This window comes from Lepidochelys kempii, chromosome 18, assembly GCF_965140265.1.
Source record: "Lepidochelys kempii isolate rLepKem1 chromosome 18, rLepKem1.hap2, whole genome shotgun sequence".
Classification (NCBI taxonomy): domain Eukaryota; kingdom Metazoa; phylum Chordata; order Testudines; family Cheloniidae; genus Lepidochelys; species Lepidochelys kempii.
In genome coordinates this window covers 7,122,779-7,141,782 of record NC_133273.1, presented here as the reverse complement: position 1 = coordinate 7,141,782, position 19,004 = coordinate 7,122,779, and the positions used below count along the sequence as shown (strand labels likewise).

General features: G+C 42.6%; 1 protein-coding gene across 6 annotated transcripts in view; it reads right to left on the bottom strand.

The window, feature by feature from the left end:
• Window positions 1-3,053: 3,053 nt before the first annotated feature.
• Window positions 3,054-19,004, bottom strand: part of SPEN (spen family transcriptional repressor) — a 106,005-nt gene continuing 90,054 nt past the window's right edge. For all 6 annotated transcript variants that reach the window (XM_073316860.1, XM_073316863.1, XM_073316862.1 and 3 more), the window contains 5 exons: window positions 9,850-17,752; window positions 8,609-9,022; window positions 6,464-6,658; window positions 5,747-5,905; window positions 3,054-4,172 (listed from right to left, as the gene is read on the bottom strand). In XM_073316860.1, coding sequence (XP_073172961.1) covers window positions 4,041-4,172; window positions 5,747-5,905; window positions 6,464-6,658; window positions 8,609-9,022; window positions 9,850-17,752 — 8,803 coding nt within the window. In that variant the 3' untranslated portion in view covers window positions 3,054-4,040. The remainder of the gene's footprint in view (window positions 4,173-5,746; window positions 5,906-6,463; window positions 6,659-8,608; window positions 9,023-9,849; window positions 17,753-19,004) is intronic.

The window sequence follows — 19,004 nt, the reverse complement described above, 5'->3', positions numbered from 1 at the left end:
CTAGCTGGCTTCAAGACTGAGCTTGGTAAGTTTATGGAGATGAGTTTGCCTGCAATGGCATGTAGCTGACCTGCAACTGCTAGTAGCAAATATCCTCAATGGCCAGTGATGGGAGGCTAGATGGGGAGGCTCTGAGTTATTACAGAGAATTCTTTCCCAGGTGTCTGGCTGGTGGGTTTGTCTATGTGCTCAGGACAACTGATAGCCATATTTGGGGTTGGGAAGGAATTTTTCCCTGGGTCAGATCAGCAGAGATCCTGGGTTTTTTTGTTTGTTTGTTTTTTGCCTTCCTCTGCAGCATAGGAGCACGGGTCACTTGCAGGTTTAAAACTAGTGTAAATGGTGGATTCTCTGCAACATGAAGTCTTTAAATCATCATTTAAGGACTTCAGTGACTTAGCCAGAGGTTAGGAGTCAGTTACAGGAGTGGGTGGGTGAGGTTCTGTGGCCTGCAGTCTGCAGGAGGTCGGACTAGATGATCATGATGGTCTCTTCTGAGTCTATATGCTGGGACTGAACACTGGAGGGGAAGCCCCATGGCAGTGGGCTGGGAACACAGGGGCTGAGGTATCCCATGCACAAACTAATAGCATGCTGCTGGGGAAGCCCACAGGGGGTTCAATGCTGTCTGGCCCCCGAGTCCTCTTCAGCCTTTTCTGCTTCTGAGGAGGAGAGGGAAGGACGGGAGGGGCTGTGTGGGCTACAGTTGGAGCCACACTCACACACGCTGCATGCGTGTTGTCCCATTCCTCAGAAGGGGAGCCTTCCTCCCTCCCTCTCTGTTTTGGGAGAAGGAACTGAAGCCTGCTTCAGGACTCTCCGTTCTTGCAGGTCTGGGTCCAGATTTGCTGCTCCTAGTTTGGCAAAGGGACTCCATCAAAGTCCCTGGCCCAGCTGAGATGTGCAGGGCTCCTGATCACAGAATAGGCAGAGATCCCATCCAGGCACTCCACAAGTGGGGTGGAGCAGATAGCACACATCTGTGCCTTTGCCTTCTCCTCCACGCTGCACTCTGCGAGGGAGAGCAGGGCCACCAATGAGGTCTCAGCAGAAGAGAGGAACTGGACCCTTAAATCCTCAGCATGGGGAAGGCTGGAGAAGGCAAACTTACAGCCAAAACCTCTTTCTTCTCTTTATAATGCTTTTGCTAGTAAGGTCCAAGAAAGCTTTCTGCAGCTGTTGAGGCAGAACAAAAAGTCAGCAGGCTCCTTAGTGTAGCTGGCCATGCCCTCTTCTATCGGTGACTTACAGGTCTGGTTCTGCCTCATTAGCTGCATGCACACCAATAGTGCATTGATTAACAAATCTGAGGCTCATGTAGATTTAAAAATACCCTCATTTTATAGGTGATAAACTGAGACACAAAGACATTGGTTGTCTTGCCCAAGGTCACCCAAGAAACCTGCAGCAGAGCAGGGAATTGGAGCAGGATCTCCAGAGCCCCAGACTATCATCATAACCACTGGGCCAGCCTTCCTCGTTCCTCCGTGAGCCAGGAAGCACCGAGCAGGATTTCAGACACAGGAAACATCAAATTTTTAAAAGCTCAGTTAAAATTTATTCCTGTGCTGAACACCCATCACCACCTGGTTATTGGGAGATTTAGCACATAAATCTATGCTTAACTCAAAGGAGACGCAAGCTCCCTTTATCGTTTTTAAAGCAGACAAAACTGGAGCAGGCAATGGCAGTCCAGTCTGCATTTGTGGGCTGCTAACCATGTAGTGTGATCCTTTTCATAGCACTGGCTGCAATGCTCTCCACAGATTTTCCTTTTTAAACTGACCATGCAACTGCAATGTTATTTCCATCATCAATTAGCTCGCCCCCAGCACAAAGTTTAAAGGAAGACTCCAGCGCTTAATGATGATCTCTTTGAGAACTACAGAATTATTGAAAGAGACATTTGTGAAACTGTTTGCACAAGTCTGTCACTTGTCTTTATTTCCATTCCGTGGAATTGCTGTCTCACACTGGGACTGCTGTTGTAAAGAGACTTCCCAGGAAGGGCCTACTGATGCTAAGTAGGAATCAGAGAAGCAATGTCCCCATTAGAAAAGTATTGAAAACAGAAGTTCTATTTTTTTTTTATTTGAGTTAACGTTAAGAGTTGTTTAACCATTTAAAACATGGTCTGGGTTAATTTAACAGCTGGCTTTAAAGACTTGAATGCAGTTAGAAAAACACATTTAAAAACCGTTGCTTTAGAATGTCAAGGTGGCACCTTCCCTGCTTGATGGTTAAATACAATTCAACACTTTCTTTTAGTGCTTTCTTTTTAATAAGATGTCATGATTAAAATGTCTTATATCACACTGGAGTTTTCCTTTAACAAGACCAGTTCAGCTGAGGTTCATCACATTGGAGAGAATCCAAACAGACAGTTTCTTACTGATGGGTTTCACAAATAGGAAGCCACATATAAATCTCATCACTGAAATCAGTTGTCCCAGCAGCCACTTTCCACTTAGGCCTTGATCCTGCAATTGGACACAGCCCCCACCAACCCAGTGCAGCTGGATCCGATGGCAGGATCAGAACCCTCGGCATCAGCTGTTTAAACCACTAAGGACTTTCTAGCTACAACTCCCGACACAAGTCTTCAAAAGTATTTCAGTGATGTGTGTTCTGAACACACACAAGATACAGTTGCTTAAAACAATAAACCAAGGCTTTTCTTAGAATGTGCTCATTTGTGCTGTTGAAGGTTTTGTAGTTTATTCTGTGTATCAAAATTAAAAGTGCCTTCGACATTACCCAGAAAAAAACCCATACTTTGGAGTTTTACAAATATTTACACCACAAAAAACAAAGGCTAAAGTTTGATTTGATCTTTGATAAAATTCTTTTTTTAAACAAGATAAACTCACCAACAAAAAAGAAAAATTTTAAAAAGCTCCTATGTACAAACACTTGGGAAACAGCAAATATCCACAGTAGGAGACGTGACTTATTAGCAATGCTGGCTGGCCCAAACTTGCACACAAATTCTCAATCTCCTTGTGTTCTCCCTCCCCCTCCGGAGCAACTGATGGATCACATCCAGGCTCAACATGTTTTGTATTTTTTAATAAAGTTTGTAATCCAATGGACACACAAAACAAAACTGCGTTGAGAAAACAGTTCCATAAATTAATAAGTGTTAGGGTAGGTGAGGAGGAGGAAGGAAGGTAAAAAGTCTTTGTACAAGTGTATAACACTTCCACTTATTGTGAGACGAGGGACAAGGAAAGGTAATGTTTAAATGAAGCGCACTTACAAATGAGTGACAATACAAAGTCTGAGTATGAAAATAAGATTTTCTCTGAAAACACATTTTTGGCACAGATTAAAAAAAAATGTATGTTGTGGGGATTTGATTTTTTTAAAGTCAGTATTATATATATTTATATATATTATATATATATATTTATATATACACACACGCCCACTCAGTTCTGCATATCCCACCAGGAAGGAAAATAGCTCTCCCTTTTGTTTTATTTTTTTCAGTGTAAACTGTACATCCCAGATGAAGAGAAGATGACTGCAGCAGAGGGAAGTGGAGGAGAGGAAGGGTCACATCCAAAAAAAAAAAAAAAAAAGATAATGTGTGAAATGATCCTTGACCCACAGATTTCAGCAGAAGTTCCCAGGTCCTGCGTTTAGTCCACAACGCATGTTAATGTGTGTCAAGACATCCATAACGTCACAGCATGTCTTCAACTGTGCAAAGGTCCAAGTCACTAATTTAGTGCAAAGGCAGTTCAGGTTCTTTTTTTTTTTTCTTTTCTTTTTTGATAAAAAATATAGCCATCCTTTATTTTCCCCAAAAGGAGGCACAGAAACCCAATACCAGTCCGCCTGTTGAGTGCATCAGTTGTCCATAACCTAAAGCAATATGTAAACATACAAGGTAGCAGAATCACTACCCAGCAACAGTTTGATCGAGGCCGGTTAGGGCAGGAGGCTGGTAGTCTGGCAGCATTTTCTTGTGTCATTAATTTCTCTCTCTCTTTTTTGCTGCAGGGCCTTGGAAAAGTCAGTAACCAACAAACAGCTCATACCGATGCGATGACAATCATAAGGTGAGGAGAGATGTTGGAGATGCTGGCTAGGAGGTCTGGAGCTAGACGGGACAGGTGGCTTTCAGAGAATTCACAGGGTGGGAATATCTGCAGAACATAGGCAGGCTGGGAAAGAATGAAAAAATAAAGACAAGGATGAAAAAACAGCTAAGAACCCCTGTATTTATTTGTTTTTCCCGTGAGCTCATTGGCAAGCACCCAGACAACTTATTTGGCACCATAATGAGGAAATCCTACCAAACAATGCCAAAAATTTGGAAGGTGAACTGTGAATCGCAAATAGTGTGACAGAGAAAGCTTTGCCTTTTAAAAGCTTATATCCATTTTTTAAAAAGCCACCTTAAATGCAGTTCTTACTTCCCTCTCTTTGCTGGATCTTTAGAGGACCTAGGTTGTGATATCACACAGTGATGTTACCTGAGCTGCAGCTCTTCATCCCTAAAACTGAGCTTCAGACATTCTAGGAATCAATATCACCCATCAATCTTAGGCTGTATTCACTAGCTGCATTGCTGGAACACTTCCTTGTAGACACTCACTACTGTGGTGGGAGAGGTTATCCCATCACTGTAGTTAATCCACCTCCCCAGGAAGCAGAAGTTGGAAGAATATGTCCATTGATCTATCGAGCTAGCGCTGGCTACACCAGGGGTAAGGTCAGCTTAACTACATCGCTCAGAGGTTTGGATGTTTCACATCCCTGAGTGACACAGCTAAGTGAGCTGTAGCTCATGAAAGCTTATGCTCAAATAAGTTTGTTGGTCTCTAAGGCGCCAAACACACTCCTTTTCTTTTTTGCTAACTTTTTAGTGTAAACCTGACCTCAGTTGGTGGAGGATGAGGGAAGAGATATGAGAAGCTGCAGCTTAAGGTTACAGAGCCTTATGTAAAGTGATCAAAAACTGGGACACTGGTGGCAACATTTTCTAGGGTTGCAGAATAGTCACACAAAAGGGCATTTTTTGAAAGCACATGCTCACATTACTAAAGCCAGCTTCTGACACAGTAGCAACACGTCTCAGAGGGGAGGATTTTTTTCCCAGTAACCGAGTGTCTGAACGGGTTTATCATGAAACACTAAGCAAGTGTCATTGATATTCATTTTGAACAAAGGAGCAGCTATGTGTCTATATTTATCCGACTTTCCTCTTCCACATTGTTCACATTGAACACTCATTCTAATGGACAGTTTGTTCATGTTAAACACAGAGCAAATCTAACTCAGTGCAGCAATACAAGCGTTTTGTAGTTATACAAAACACACTTTTTGATTGATGTAATGAAAACCATATTTCAGGTGTCCTGAAAAAAAGTTCTTGGGACATCACATGAAAAACAGGGAAGTGAGGACTTCAGATTTCTAATGTTCAAAAAGAGCAAAGATCAGTTTTGTTTTTAAAAAACAGAAATTTATGAATCAAAGAAGCATGAAAGGGCAAAACAAACTTTTTTCTTTTGTCTTAGCAGTTCACCGATAAGAATTAAATGATTTACTCCATTATATTTTCACCAAAGAAATAAAAGGCTAGCATTTCACATGCTAATTCTTTTAAAGACACAAGCATGCACCTTGACACTAACCACAAAAGGATTTTTTTGGTTTATATCCCATAACCATATAATGGTGTCATTTTAATTTCATTTTTAACTGCAAAGTTTCACTGTTTCCATGCAAATACCTGATTAGAGCCAGGGTTGGGAACATTGATGATTCCTGCAGCTTGTTTAGCCTGCAGGTAGCTGATGAATGCAGCCTTAAGTGACTCAGTCTGATTCACCACATCTTCCTGGTCTCGTCCACAAGGCAAGGCCAGTAATAGGCAGTAATCACTCTCCACCTGGGAAGAAAAGAGGACAATTAACAGACAAGCATTTGCTAGGGACATGCCTGTTCTTGACACACATTCATTATCTTTAAACCTTTACTGGAAAATCCTTTCTTTGAACTCCTCAGGAATTAATTGGCTGTGGGTGTTGCGAAAGGCCACTGTAGACTTCTCAGCCAATTAAAAAAATAGAAGAGACGAGACTATGGAAACTTCTCAGCTTCCAATGTACAAACCTAACAACTTCCACTTCCCATGTTGCTTAGACACTTCTGAGCTAGTAAAAGTCTGTTACATTGGCAAAAGACAGGTTAGTTCCAAGTACTCTTAAGGGTAATGTCTGACAAGTCTGCTATTGCCATTCTACCTTTCCGTACAGTGCAGAGTAACGTAAGAGGTGTATGATCCCAAATCCACACCACTCCCTCACCTGAGCTAAGTGAAGACTAGACACCCATTAATGTTTGCATTTAATTCTTATGTCAAAGGAGACATATTTGCCCCTAGCAATATTTCAGAGGCCCCATCACTTACTGCAGACCACAAGGCAGTATGAATATTACCCCTTACCATCATTCTGCGTGCCACACCCTCCAACTGCGAAGCCTCCAGTCGCATGCGCTGAGCAATTCTTAGTGGAGGTCCTCCTTCAGGTGCTGGCAGGGACCGGTGCGCCAAGACGTTGTTACCAGAGACAAAGTGGAGCTGAACTGCAGCTGTGTCATTCTTTAGAGCCAAAAGGCCCTGCCACACGATTGGGTATTTCTGAAAATAAAGGATGAAAAAATCTTAATACAAACAAATGAAGGAGTAAAATAAAGATATAATGAAACATGGACTGGAAAGTGCTTCTACTTGTATTCAAAAGTGATCTTAATTGTGAGGCAAATCACATCTGTGCTGCTCATATGCTTTCAGTAGCAATTATGACACCAAGTATAGTGTTTTAAGAATGCAGTACATTTAATGCCTTCTCATAGTTGGTTCCCAACAAGGACTGATTTGGGCCACATCCTGCCAAATCATCAGTGCAACCCTTATTTCATCACAGTGGCCATCTGTCTGTCTATCCAAGGTCCCCATTACCTTAATATCGGAGAACCCAAAAACTTTAATATTATTTACCCTCATAGACGTCCTGTGCAGCAGGACACTATATTACCCTCTTGTTACACTTAGTCTCTCTGTGCTCAGTTCTCTAAGTGACTTGCCCAAGGACAAACAGGAAGTCTGTGGCTGAGCAGGGACTTGAACCTGGATTTCCCAATTCCCAGGCTGGCGCTCTAACCACATCACCATTCTTCCTCTACCCACCTCTCTCTTCTCCTCATGCTCCAGAATCTAACATTTTTTTAAATAAATCATCTCTAGCCTTCATGGTTTGCAAAGATAATATTCCAAAATGTGAACAGAATGGAAAACAAGGCAGCGATGCCTGCCTGAGTCTGTAGACAGTCAAACACTAACTCAGACTCATGGACTCTTCTCATTCATCTCAATGAGGTGGTAACTCTTATCACTGGACTCTAGGAACATCCATATAAATGGCAACATTGTTAACTAATTTCACTAGTGTCAAGGTTCCTCCCCCACTCTGAACTCTAGGGTACAGATGTGGGGACCTGCATGAAAAACCTCCTAAGCTTATCTTTACCAGCTTAGGTCAAAACTTCCCCAAGGTACAAAATATTCCACCCTTTGTCCTTGGATTGGCTGCTACCACCACCAAACTAATACTGGTTACTGGGGAAGAGCTGTTTGGACACGTCTTTCCCCCCAAAATATTTCCAAAACCTTGCACCCCACTTCCTGGACAAGGTTTGGTAAAAAGCCTCACCAATTTGCCTAGGTGACTACAGACCCAGACCCTTGGATCTTAAGAACAATGAACAATCCTCCCAACACTTGCACCCGCCCTTTCCTGGGAAATGTTGGATAAAAAGCCTCACCAATTTGCATAGGTGACCACAGACCCAAACCCTTGGATCTGAGAACAATGAAAAAGCATTCAGTTTTCTTACAAGAAGACTTTTAATAAAAATAGAAGTAAATATAAATAAAGAAATCCCCCCTGTAAAATCAGGATGGTAGATACCTTACAGGGTAATTAGATTCAAAACATAGAGAACCCCTCTAGGCAAAACCTTAAGTTACAAAAAAGATACACAGACAGAAATAGTTATTCTATTCAGCACAGTTCTTTTCTCAGCCATTTAAAGAAATCATAATCTAACACGTACCTAAGGTTGATTACTTACTAAAAGTTCTAAGACTCCATTCCTGGTCTATCCCTTGCAAAGACAGAATATAGACAGACACACAGACCCTTTGTTTCTCTCCCTCCTCCCAGCTTTTGAAAGTATCTTGTCTCCTCATTGGTCATTTTGGTCAGGTGCCAGTGAGGTTACCTTTAGCTTCTTAACCCTTTACAGGTGAGAGGATTTTTTTCTCTGGCCAGGAGGGATTTTAAAGGGGTTTACCCTTCCCTTTATATTTATGACAACTAGTGATAGAAGCACCCAAGAAAGTAGAGGGATGGTCACATTATGAAGAGCTGCACTACCTAATGTGAGTGGCACACTACATTTTGGTGTCACAAGTGGGAGGAGCTTGGCAGAAGACTACTGCTTATTTTTCCCCTTGCCCTAGTCCTGGTTCAGGCATTAAAAAAAACAAGCAGCACACAGCAGCTCAAGGAGAAAGAGTGATACTTACTGTTAGAAGCTGAACCATATCCACAGGTCTCTGAGAAACAGAGTGAGGAGATGGATCTTGTATTAGAGCAGACTGAGGTTCGGAGCGAGACAATGGCAGCCCCAGTGGGGCCCCAGGGCCTGAAGTTGTAGGGATAAACAAAGATTGCTTCTGAACTGCCTGAGGCTGGTGAGGTGATGGAAGCTCCTGTTTCATTGAAATGGCAACAGGGGAAGGATACGAAGTCTGGCCCGTATCTGCCTGTGTCCTCTGAAGATGTACATGAGGGTCTATCTGTGCTGCATGCCTATTTACAGTGGTGTGGTGGGTTTGTTCAGGTCCTACTGCCTGTGACCCCTTAGAGTCCTGGGAAATCTGAGGAGTTTTGCTGCGCACTGGCTGACTGGTATGTGAATGTTCACCTTCTGGCAGACCCTACAAAGCAATAATGGGAGAGAAAGGGAAAACTTTGGAGAATTCATGAATGGCACAAAACTTTCTCATTTAACAATTAGACTGTTGGGAAACAGTCAAATGATTTCTCCTGCTTAAATCCTTCTAGACAGCTATTTGGCTCTCAGTATGTTCCCTATCACTGTACTATCTGACTTCCTCATACCTGTTAATAAATTTATCCTCACCACAGTAATGGGAGTTATCACCCGTATTTTATAGATGAAGGAGGAGAAGCACAGAGACTATCAAGCACAGCTGGAAACTGAATCCAGACCTCCCAAGTCCCAATTCAGGACCTCAAACTGCTGGACCACACCATCCACCCAGTGGATCTCTCTCTCACTCCCATGCCATTGGTCTGTATAATACAGTAATTACTGGAGAGGAAAATAGCTACAAGTGAGATTATCTCAAACCATGTTCCAGCTTGCCTATGTCGGGAATTGTTCCCCTCTTATATCACTACAACTAGGAATTTATAAAAGATTTCAAGCACTCCCAGAATGGAGCCCTGTTATGATAAAAAGAAAATAAATTAGGGGATCCTCCCCCTTAATTCCTTCCCAGTAGCTTCAAAAAGGTGTTTATCCCATATGTCTCAAACAAAAATAACTGATTTTTAGCATTGTAGTACTTTAAAACACAACCCTAAATGGAGAGGGCACAGTGTATGAGGAATGAGCTAAACTCATCCCAGTTGTAACTCCCACTGCAGTCAAATGCAATTGCATTAGGACTATATTTATCATAGTATGTTTTAAACTCAGGTAAAGAAAACCAAACAGAGGAAATCATAATTTTCTCACCTGAGATGGGGTCATACTCCGTGAAGACAGACCAATTGGCGATGCTCCAGGGAACTGAGGATGACCAAGCTGGGCTGCTGCATGGTAATTTCTCATGTCGCCATACACAGATCTATAATCATGAAAGGAACTCCCTGCAGGATGCATGATCTGTACTCCATGAGGTACAACCACAGGCTGTGTCAAAGGCAGTCCAGGAAGCTGGCTGCTGGGAGGGACGCTGAGGAGCCGGGGCTCACTGTGGGGAGAGTGCGCCATTTTGACTTCAGAAGACTTGGGCGCCTCTTTTCCAGGTTGTGGAGTCTTGCTGACTGGGGGAGTTTTCACAGACCCTTCTGGTGTTCTGGATTGTCTAGTTTCAGGGTGGTGGTCACCCACTGTTGCCATGTGTGGGTGCATCATCATCCTCACATCTCGAGGCACATTGTACTGGTCGAGTCTTATACCTGTAGCATGCATGCGATAATCTGTCTGCATTACTAACACGTCGGACTGTACAGGGGCTGACCCTCTACACACAGTATGATGGTAATGCATCTCATCTTCTGGGGGATGCTGAGAAGATAACGGAGGCATGACTATGTCTCTTATTGGAGCTGGCTGAGGTGTGCTGGATCTCTGAGGTCTAATTTCTAACTGAGGTTGTAGAGCTGCTCTGGGAGAGTGGAGCGCTTCTGGGCGGATGCCATAAGGAATACCAGGCAAAGGAGGGGTATTCATTCTCACTTCACCTTGAGACAGATGGCCAAGGGATACAGTCTGTGTTACACTATGGGGGGGCATTATAACAGACTGCTCAGGATGCATACTGGATATGTATTGAGGCACAGGAATTCCTGGAGCCAGCATGACAGAGGTATTACTAGATAAAGCTGGAGATGAGGTACTGCCAGGATGACAAGCCCTTGGAAATGGAGAGGGAGAATGCCCACTTGTACGTGGGGAATGTGGCTCCTGTTTTGTAACCCCCAAATGAGAAATAGCCCGATCTGTTGGGGTGTTGGGTCCTGAGCTGACATGGTTTGCTTCTGAATGCATTTTACCAGATAGGGAAGGGTGATGAGGACTGACCCCAGGGCTCAAGTTTGATGGCTGAAGAGCCTTAGTCTCCACTTTCAGAGCAGTCAGATCAGGAAGTTTTTTGTTGACGGAAGCTACACTTTGAGAGAGTACCATCTGGTTGTGAACTAGTACAGGTGGAGCGTTTACCGTCTGGGAGAGGACTTTAACAGGCCCCGACTGAGAAGCAGGAGTCTGGACAGAAAGGTGGCCTGATTCAGATTTCTCTAAGGTAGTCCGTTCTTGTTTAACGGAGGAGATCACAGGTGATGTATTGTAAGGTTGGGTTCCTAGTACCAAAGAATGGGTGGACACATTCCCATATCCTGTGGGAGTTTGAGAGCCTTTGGGTGCTGGCTGCGATGGAGTAATAGGTTCTTGTTTAATTTGTGACTTGGACACAGACTGCTGAAACTCTATATCAACAGCACTTGCTGGGGGAATCTGACTGATCTTTGCACTAATTCGTTGAGGGCCCTCTGTCTTCTGTCCTGAATAACTCAAAAGTACAACACCCTCTGAAGTGTTTACTCGCAGACCTGGGCTGGATCCAGTCTCCACTGGCCTATCTTCAATAACAGACATAGATCCTGGATGAAACCTGCTGTTATCATTTGTGCTAGGTCTCTGCTTGTATTTTGGTGAAGGGGCATTAACTAGACATGTCTGGGTCTGGGGGACTTGCTTCATCAATGTTATCCTTGGAGTTTCCTCTAGATCAATGCTATGGGGCATTCTGCTTATAACGGAAGTAGCTTTGGGGGCAATAACTGTACTTAATTTTTCTTTCTCACTGAAAACTGGTGCCTCTGCTACTGGGGGATCCAAAGCATTAGTGATAGGAACTGCTGGTTTTTCCTCTGACACTGGTTTTATGGCCTCTACTGGAGGATGAGGTGCCTCCTCCAAACGAGGTGCACTAAGTGGTTCAGCAACAGAAGTTGTGACATTCGTAGAAGCAAGGCTAGTTGCTGAAACGTATTTGGGCTCCATAAGTATCTTCCTCAGAGTACTGGAGTTTGTATCAATATCAGATGCTTTAGTATCTGGGGGAAGAGCTGGTGGTGGGGTGGAACGAGCACGGGTGTCATCATGCCTTACAATCCATTCGGTCACGCTGGTGGTGCTGGAATGAAGGGGGACTATCCCAGCTGGTGCAGGAGTGGGTAATTTTGTCGCAGTTGCAGAAGAAACTGCAGGAACGGTTGTATTTGAAACACTCGGTGGAGTAACGGGTGCATTTTCAATAGCTGACCGTAGCTTGAATCCAGTTTGGCTCACATCATCCACAGGAACGGGCTGGGAAGGTAGATCCAGAGCAGGAGGAGCTTTAGGAGGGACACTGCTCTCAGAAACAGCTTCATGAGAAATTCTCTCAGTGGTTGCAGCCTTGCTTGCATCAGTAATATTCAATTCAGTAGAAACCTGAACAGAGTTTTTATTTTGCTTTTCATCTTTCAAGGTTTCTTCTGGTTTTGCCTTAACTTCATTGGCATTAGGAGACTTACTTTGTACCCTTTCAGGCTCAAAAACACTAACTTCGGCGGTATCCCCTTTCTTGCTCACGCTCCTTTTACGTCTTTGCCGCGTGCTCTTTTGACGGCCTTTTTCCTTCCGAGAAACTTCGGTTTCCTGTAACGTTTCCGCTTCCTGTGCAGAATTTGAAGATTCACTGAAGCTCACTTCAGCCTCCTTATTTTCTGCCTCTACTGTTGATGGAGTAGTGCCAGAGGGTCCAACAGCAGCTTCTGTTTCCAAGATATTGTTAACTGCCTGATCAGTTTCAGGCTCCATTTCTTCCCTAGAGGATGGCAACACCACTGGTTCTGGAGGTATCTCAGATTCTGATTCTGCAGGATAAGTTGGAGGAGCAGGAAAGCTTTCTGTTTCTCCAGAAATATCATTTATGATGGATCCAATAGCTGCTGCCAGTTCTGTTTCACTAGCCTGATGTGCAGGTTTGTCTCCCTCCTCCTCCTGACGAACTTCAGACACGTCAGTTGCCTGTTCTTTGTAGGCAGCAACTGATGGTGTTTCAGTGAGCTTTGCAATGTTTTCCACAGCCTGTTCAAGTTCAATCTGCTTTGCTAACTGGGCAGCTTCTGGTGATTGGTTTGGTTCATGCATAATTTCTTTTTCTGTTTCCTGGAATGGATCTTCTGGCTCATTCTTTACAAAATGGGGTGACAAACTGTCCTCTTTTTGTGGACTTTTGATTTTTGCTGGTGACATTGCCACAGGCTCTACTTCCTCTTCACTTGGTCGCAGGGCACCTTTGACTTCATCAACATTGAGACGTATTTCCACATTTTTCAGACACAAGGATGCTTTATCTACAACTGTCTTGGCATTTCTAGATCTTCCTCGTTTGGATTTAGTAGCTTTTTCTGAGGGATTTTTTTTCTCTACAATCTCAACTGTGGGGGTTTCTGGAAGATTTTTGTCCATATCAAGTTCTTTTCTGTCACGTTTCTGTTCGCTTGCTGCTGCTTCTTTGTCTGTAGCCTTTAATTTATTACTGTTCTCACTAATATTTGGTTCTTGACCAGCTGTTTCAGTGGCCTCTTCACATTCTACAGTGATATCTGCTTTCGGTTCATTTTTCCCTTTTTTTCCCTGCTGACTGCTTGCAGCTAATGAATGACCATGTGTTAGTTTTTGGGATCTAGGAGATCTCCATCCCTCTGCAGGTTTAGGGGTTTCCACTGTTTCTTTAGTCTCAGTCTCTTCTGCTTCTTGTTGTACTGGTTCTGTCTTAATAGGAGAGATTTCTTCCTCAGGCTTACGGCGTGACTTTGGAGGCCTTCCTCTTCTTGGTGTGGTAGGAACAGTTGTTGCAGTCTCCTGAGGCTCCTTCTCTCCTCTTTTTCTGGTAGATCTAGTTACCTCTGCCGAGTCCTTCACTGGAGATGGGCCTTCATTGTCTCCTGTGGTAGCATAAACTGATCTTACATTTCTGCGTCTAGTTCGACCTACTGGCAAACTTGGCTCTATGTTTTCTGGCTCTGTTGCAGCACTAGGAGATTTAGCAGCATTTCTTGAAACTTTTTCTGCTTCTACTTTCAATTCTAAAAGTTTCTGTGCTTCCCCACGAGGAGAGCTCGATCTTTTAAGTTTTTCACGGTCAATCCTTTCACTCTTCCTTGTGACAGGTTTCTCTGTGACATTTGCTGTGGCTGATTGAACAGGAGTCTTGGAACGTTTACTTTTGTATGATTTTTTATCTTTTACAACTGGGGGTTCAACTTCCATGTCATTGTCAGAAACAGGAGGCAGAATATCAGCAACTACCTCTGCTTTCTGACTTGAATTAGGATCAGTGTCAGCAGCAGGTAGGGCATTTTCCTCTTTAGATTTGCTAGATTCATCAGACTTTTGAACTGATTTGGGAGGTGGTGGGATCAACTGTGTGTTTTCAGGTTCCGGGTCTACGTTGATATCTGTTTGTGAAAATGAAGCTCCTGGTGTAGGCGGCTTTGTATCCAAATATGAAGGATGCTCTGTAGATACCGAGTCTTCTTCAGAAGCCAGAGTTGCAGGAATGACATCTTTATTGGCTTCTACTACTTGGGGAGGTTCAAGTTGCTCAGGTGGTTCTACTTTGATAGGAGCAACAAGTTCGGGAAGAGGTTTTGGTTCTTCTGTTATTGAAGCAAGTTCAGATGGCCTTTCTTCTCTTGCAGACGTTATATCCACAACTGTTTTTTCATTTGCTACCTTCTCAGATATGACTGCTGCTGATTCTTGAGTTACAACTGTGACTGAAGAAGGCCCAACTAATGACGACTTATGTTCCGGTTCTTTATTATCAGGAACAGTTTCTGGAGTCTTAGGCTGATTGTCTTCCTGCTTTTCCACTTCTTTTGGTTTTTGATCCTTCTCCTTTTCTTTTTGCTGCATTCTGGTTAGCTCAATAAATCTACTGTGAAAAAGAACAACTGGTTCTTGCACCAACTCAGATGCACTGTTACTCCCATCAGAAGAAGTCTGTCTCCCATATATTCGACCAGAAATGAAGTCCAGGTCATCATCTTTTCTTTCTAAATGCTGTAGACGCTTGGAATCTTGTTCAAAGATTGAGCTATGTAAAAATCGAGAAGCAAACAATTCCTGTCTCTCTTGCTCCTCCTCTTTATGATCCTCTTTCTTATCATCTAGTTTTCCTTCTGAATCAGTCCTGATTTTTTTCTTTTTCATATACCAAGATGGAATAGGTCTTGGAGCAGAGTCAACTTTCTCTTTGTCTTTATTGTTTCTAAAACTAGCAAATCTTGAGTCCCAATCCAGAAAAGACCAGTTTTCTTCTCTAGATGAAGAGAGAGATTTAGCTCTTTCAAGCAAGGCTTTTGTGTCTGGTGTGATTGTCTTATCCAATGCAAAGGAGTAAAATTTGTTTCTTTCTAAAGAAGTTGACAGCCTTTCTTCTCTTTCTCTGTCCCTTAATAAAAAAGATAACCTGGAACTCTCTAATAATGATGAGGCTTTAGGAGAATGGGGTTTATTTTCATTGTCATCATCAGAATCTGAAGGCACCTCCCCTGGTTCCAGGTCCCGTACAGACCGTTTTCGTATGCTGTCTCTTTTAACTATACTACTTGGGAAGCTAATATCAACTTTACCAGGCTCTTGTTTCACTTGAGATTCCCATCGACTTGATTCATCTTCAGAACTAAGTACCGATAGCTTTATTTTGGCCATTTCTGCCATCTGCTCCCTTCTGCTGGAATCGTAGGGATTAAATTTTAGGGAATCCTCCCTCACAGTCATATTGGAATATGAAAGACCCTTTTCTTCTATTTTAGGTGATTCTTTGGTTTCTTTTAACGGCATTAGCCTTGGGGAATCTAGGGTGTCATCATCCTCATGAAAAGGAAAGTGTCTGATACTAGGTGAACAGGCAGTCCTTTCAGAATCTTCGCTCACCTGGCGAGAGCTTCTGTAGTTCCTCTCTCTTTTAGTGCTAATTTCAAAATCAAAATGGTCAGTCTTTTTCTTTTTACTTGGTGGAGAGTCATCTGTGACATCTTGTGGGGGTTTGCCCACCTCATGAACCAGGCTACGCCTTTCATATTCGTCTACTTCTTTTTTTGGACTGCCAAACTTCTCAGACTTTGCTATCTCCATTTCCATCTGCTGTTTTAATCTGCGACTTTGCTCCATTTGTTTTCTGTAACTTTGTGTGTAATCAATGTCAATACCAATTTTCTCTTCTGTATCAGCTGACTGAGGTTTCTCCTGGCCAAGTTTATGGTCAGGCATCTCTTCGGGAAGACCACAGAAATTTTTCTTCATGTCCTCGCTCTCTGTTCCTTGATCATCTAACAGCTGCATTTGCTTGTGCTGTGGTTTTATTGGATTAAGTTTTTTAGAAAGGATTTCTTGAGTTTCCACTGGTTCATCAACAGGTTCTCCTAGCCTAGGCTGCAGTTCTAAACAGGGACGCAAGCCAATCCCAACGGAAACGTTAGCAGGCTCCTGTGTATCTTTGGGGCTGGTAACAGTAATAAGTCTTTCCAGTTTAATTTTTTTAGATTCCCTTTTAAGCATCTCTTTCCTCAAGGGCTTTCTTTCCAATTCTCCTTCCCTTAACACTGTAACTTCTCTAGATGAAGTTGTCACATCAAGTTGCTTTTTCAAGACCATGCGTGCAGCATCTTCCTCGTCTTGGCTGCTTCTTTTAACGTCCAGTTTTTGCCTGTCAGGTTTCAAGTTTGCATCAGCAAAACGTCTTTTACGAGCCTCTAACTTGTCGAGATCTACTGCATTTGTCCCTTCTGTAGTCTGCTCTGTCTTCAAGTGTTTCTTGGACTTTAGTTTTCCCTCTTTATCAACTACTTCTACATGACTGGCAAGAACCTTCTCTTTTGGCACCTTAGTTCTAACAGGTTCCAGTTTAGACTGGTCAGATTTTGTTTGCTCAACTTGAGATGTCTGGACTTTTTGTTCAAGAAGTGGAGATTTAATAGTGTCATTATCAAGCTTTGCTCTCAGTTTCTCCAAAGCAGGCTGATCAATAACTTTCCCTTCCTTTTCTTTTACTCGAGTCAGCACCACACATGGCATTAGTTCCAGACGGTTTTTAGCTGTCCCTTCTTTATCAGCTCTCTCTTTACTCTGTTTACTATTGCCCTTTAATTTTTCAGGGCTGGGTTCTCTCTCATTTTCTTGGTCTGTTTCAGAAGACTGAGAGCTTGGTGAATGAATTTTTGCTTTTCGTTTCTGCTTATCAGTTTTATCCTTTTCTAGTTTTTCTGGCTTCTCCTTCCTCACCAAACGTTTGTCTTTGTCTGTTCTCTCTTGGTCAAATGCACGTTCTTTATCATTTTTCTCATTTTTTGCATAACGCTCTGGACGCGTCTTGTCAAGTTTGTCATATCTTGGAGGAGAAAGTGAGCTGCAGCTCCCACTACGATCTGAAGACCTGCTGTAGATCCTCCTTTCAGAATCACTTTGAAGCCTTTCTGACTGTGAGGGAGACGCTCCAGGGCTCTGTGGACGTCTGGAATGAGTTGGACTTTGACTGCGTTCAATTGGCCGCCTTTCATGATCTCTGTCTCGATCCGATTCAAACCGCTCTCTTTCCCTCTCTCTCTCTCGTTGTCTGTAACTGTATTCCCTTATATCTTGTTCATAAGGATCTCCTCTGTAATCCCTGTATTCACGTGGATCGTCATAATATCGCGGGTCATAGTAATCTCCTTGATAAGGATCCCATTCTGCATAAAATTCTCTGCTTCGTGCAGGATATTCTCTCCTAGGATCTTCAGGATACGTCCCTGGAGTTCTAACAGTCTCATAGTAAGTACGATCAGGTGCATATTCATAAGATCCTCTTCTTTCATCTCTGCCAAAAACAAGAACAATACAGTGGTTAGTTTTCCCTGTTAACCAAAAAGTGTTGAATTATGAAACTCTTCTACATGAAAAATTATTTTATGATAGTTTATTTATTTAGTTATATATCCTGGCAGATATTCATAGCTGTACCCATAGACTTAACAAAAATGAATAAGTGCATAGTGGATGAATCAATGTGTTAGTCTCAGATACATAGTAAATCAGTCATTTTGTTAAACAGATAGCTTAGGTGAACACCTTTGAATCAATCCAATTATCTTTTTTTTTTTTTTTTGGCCAAACGAGTATTTATGTCCTTATTCAGGGAACAAATATAAACCAATTTAATGAAAGTGCGCCCTACAGCGCAAAAGCTTCAGCGTGTGTGTGTGGACCCCACACTTTCAAAAGCTGTTAGTAACGAGAGAGCAGTAGTTAGCTCTGAAAACATACATCAGATCAAACATCAAGCTTTCCATCTCTCAGCTAGTAAGTTGTAACCAGTAAGAGGGAACTGTGTCAACATTTCAAAACTCCAAAAATAAATAAGACCAGTTCCTTGGCAGATTTTTTTTTTTTTTTTGGTATCTTTGTTACATTAAAAGTGCATGCAGTACTGATTCCCCAACCATTTAAAAGTACGTTTTACACCCTCTCTTTCACACATTTGCACATAGTGCTAAAAGTGGAATGTTTCTACCTTGTAAGTAGTATACAAAAGTAAAACAACCCCACCCCCCTAAAAGTAATACACACTTCCATTCTGCAAAAGATCACAGAATTTTATGAACTGCAACTGTCAGGAGACCGCTAATGGGGACAGGTGGAGTCATGCTAATGAGCTTGAGTCCACCATTGGAAGGTTTAGGCCAAATTCATACAGGACCAAAACCTGTCTCTTTAAAATCAAAAAGTTAATCTGAAAAAAAATGGCTACCCTTTGCACTGCAGACTGTCACCCAAGTGGGTCTGTTCAACTGGCAAAATGCTTTATAAATGATAAACTGCATTTATCATATGCCTTAGATTGCCTCACTTGCACTCTGCCCCTAACCCGTCTCCTTTGGGCCAGTGTCTAACAACTGCAATAGCTCAGGCAGCTTTGATCAGCTGTCATTTTAAAAAAGTCAGCCTGACACAGATGTTCCCAAAGAACTTACATAAGACCGAGAATGTGCAATACACAAAAATTCTGAATCATTAACAGGTTTAGGGTCAAATATTTCATGACCCTAAAGACTTAAAACAGGTGCTCTGTA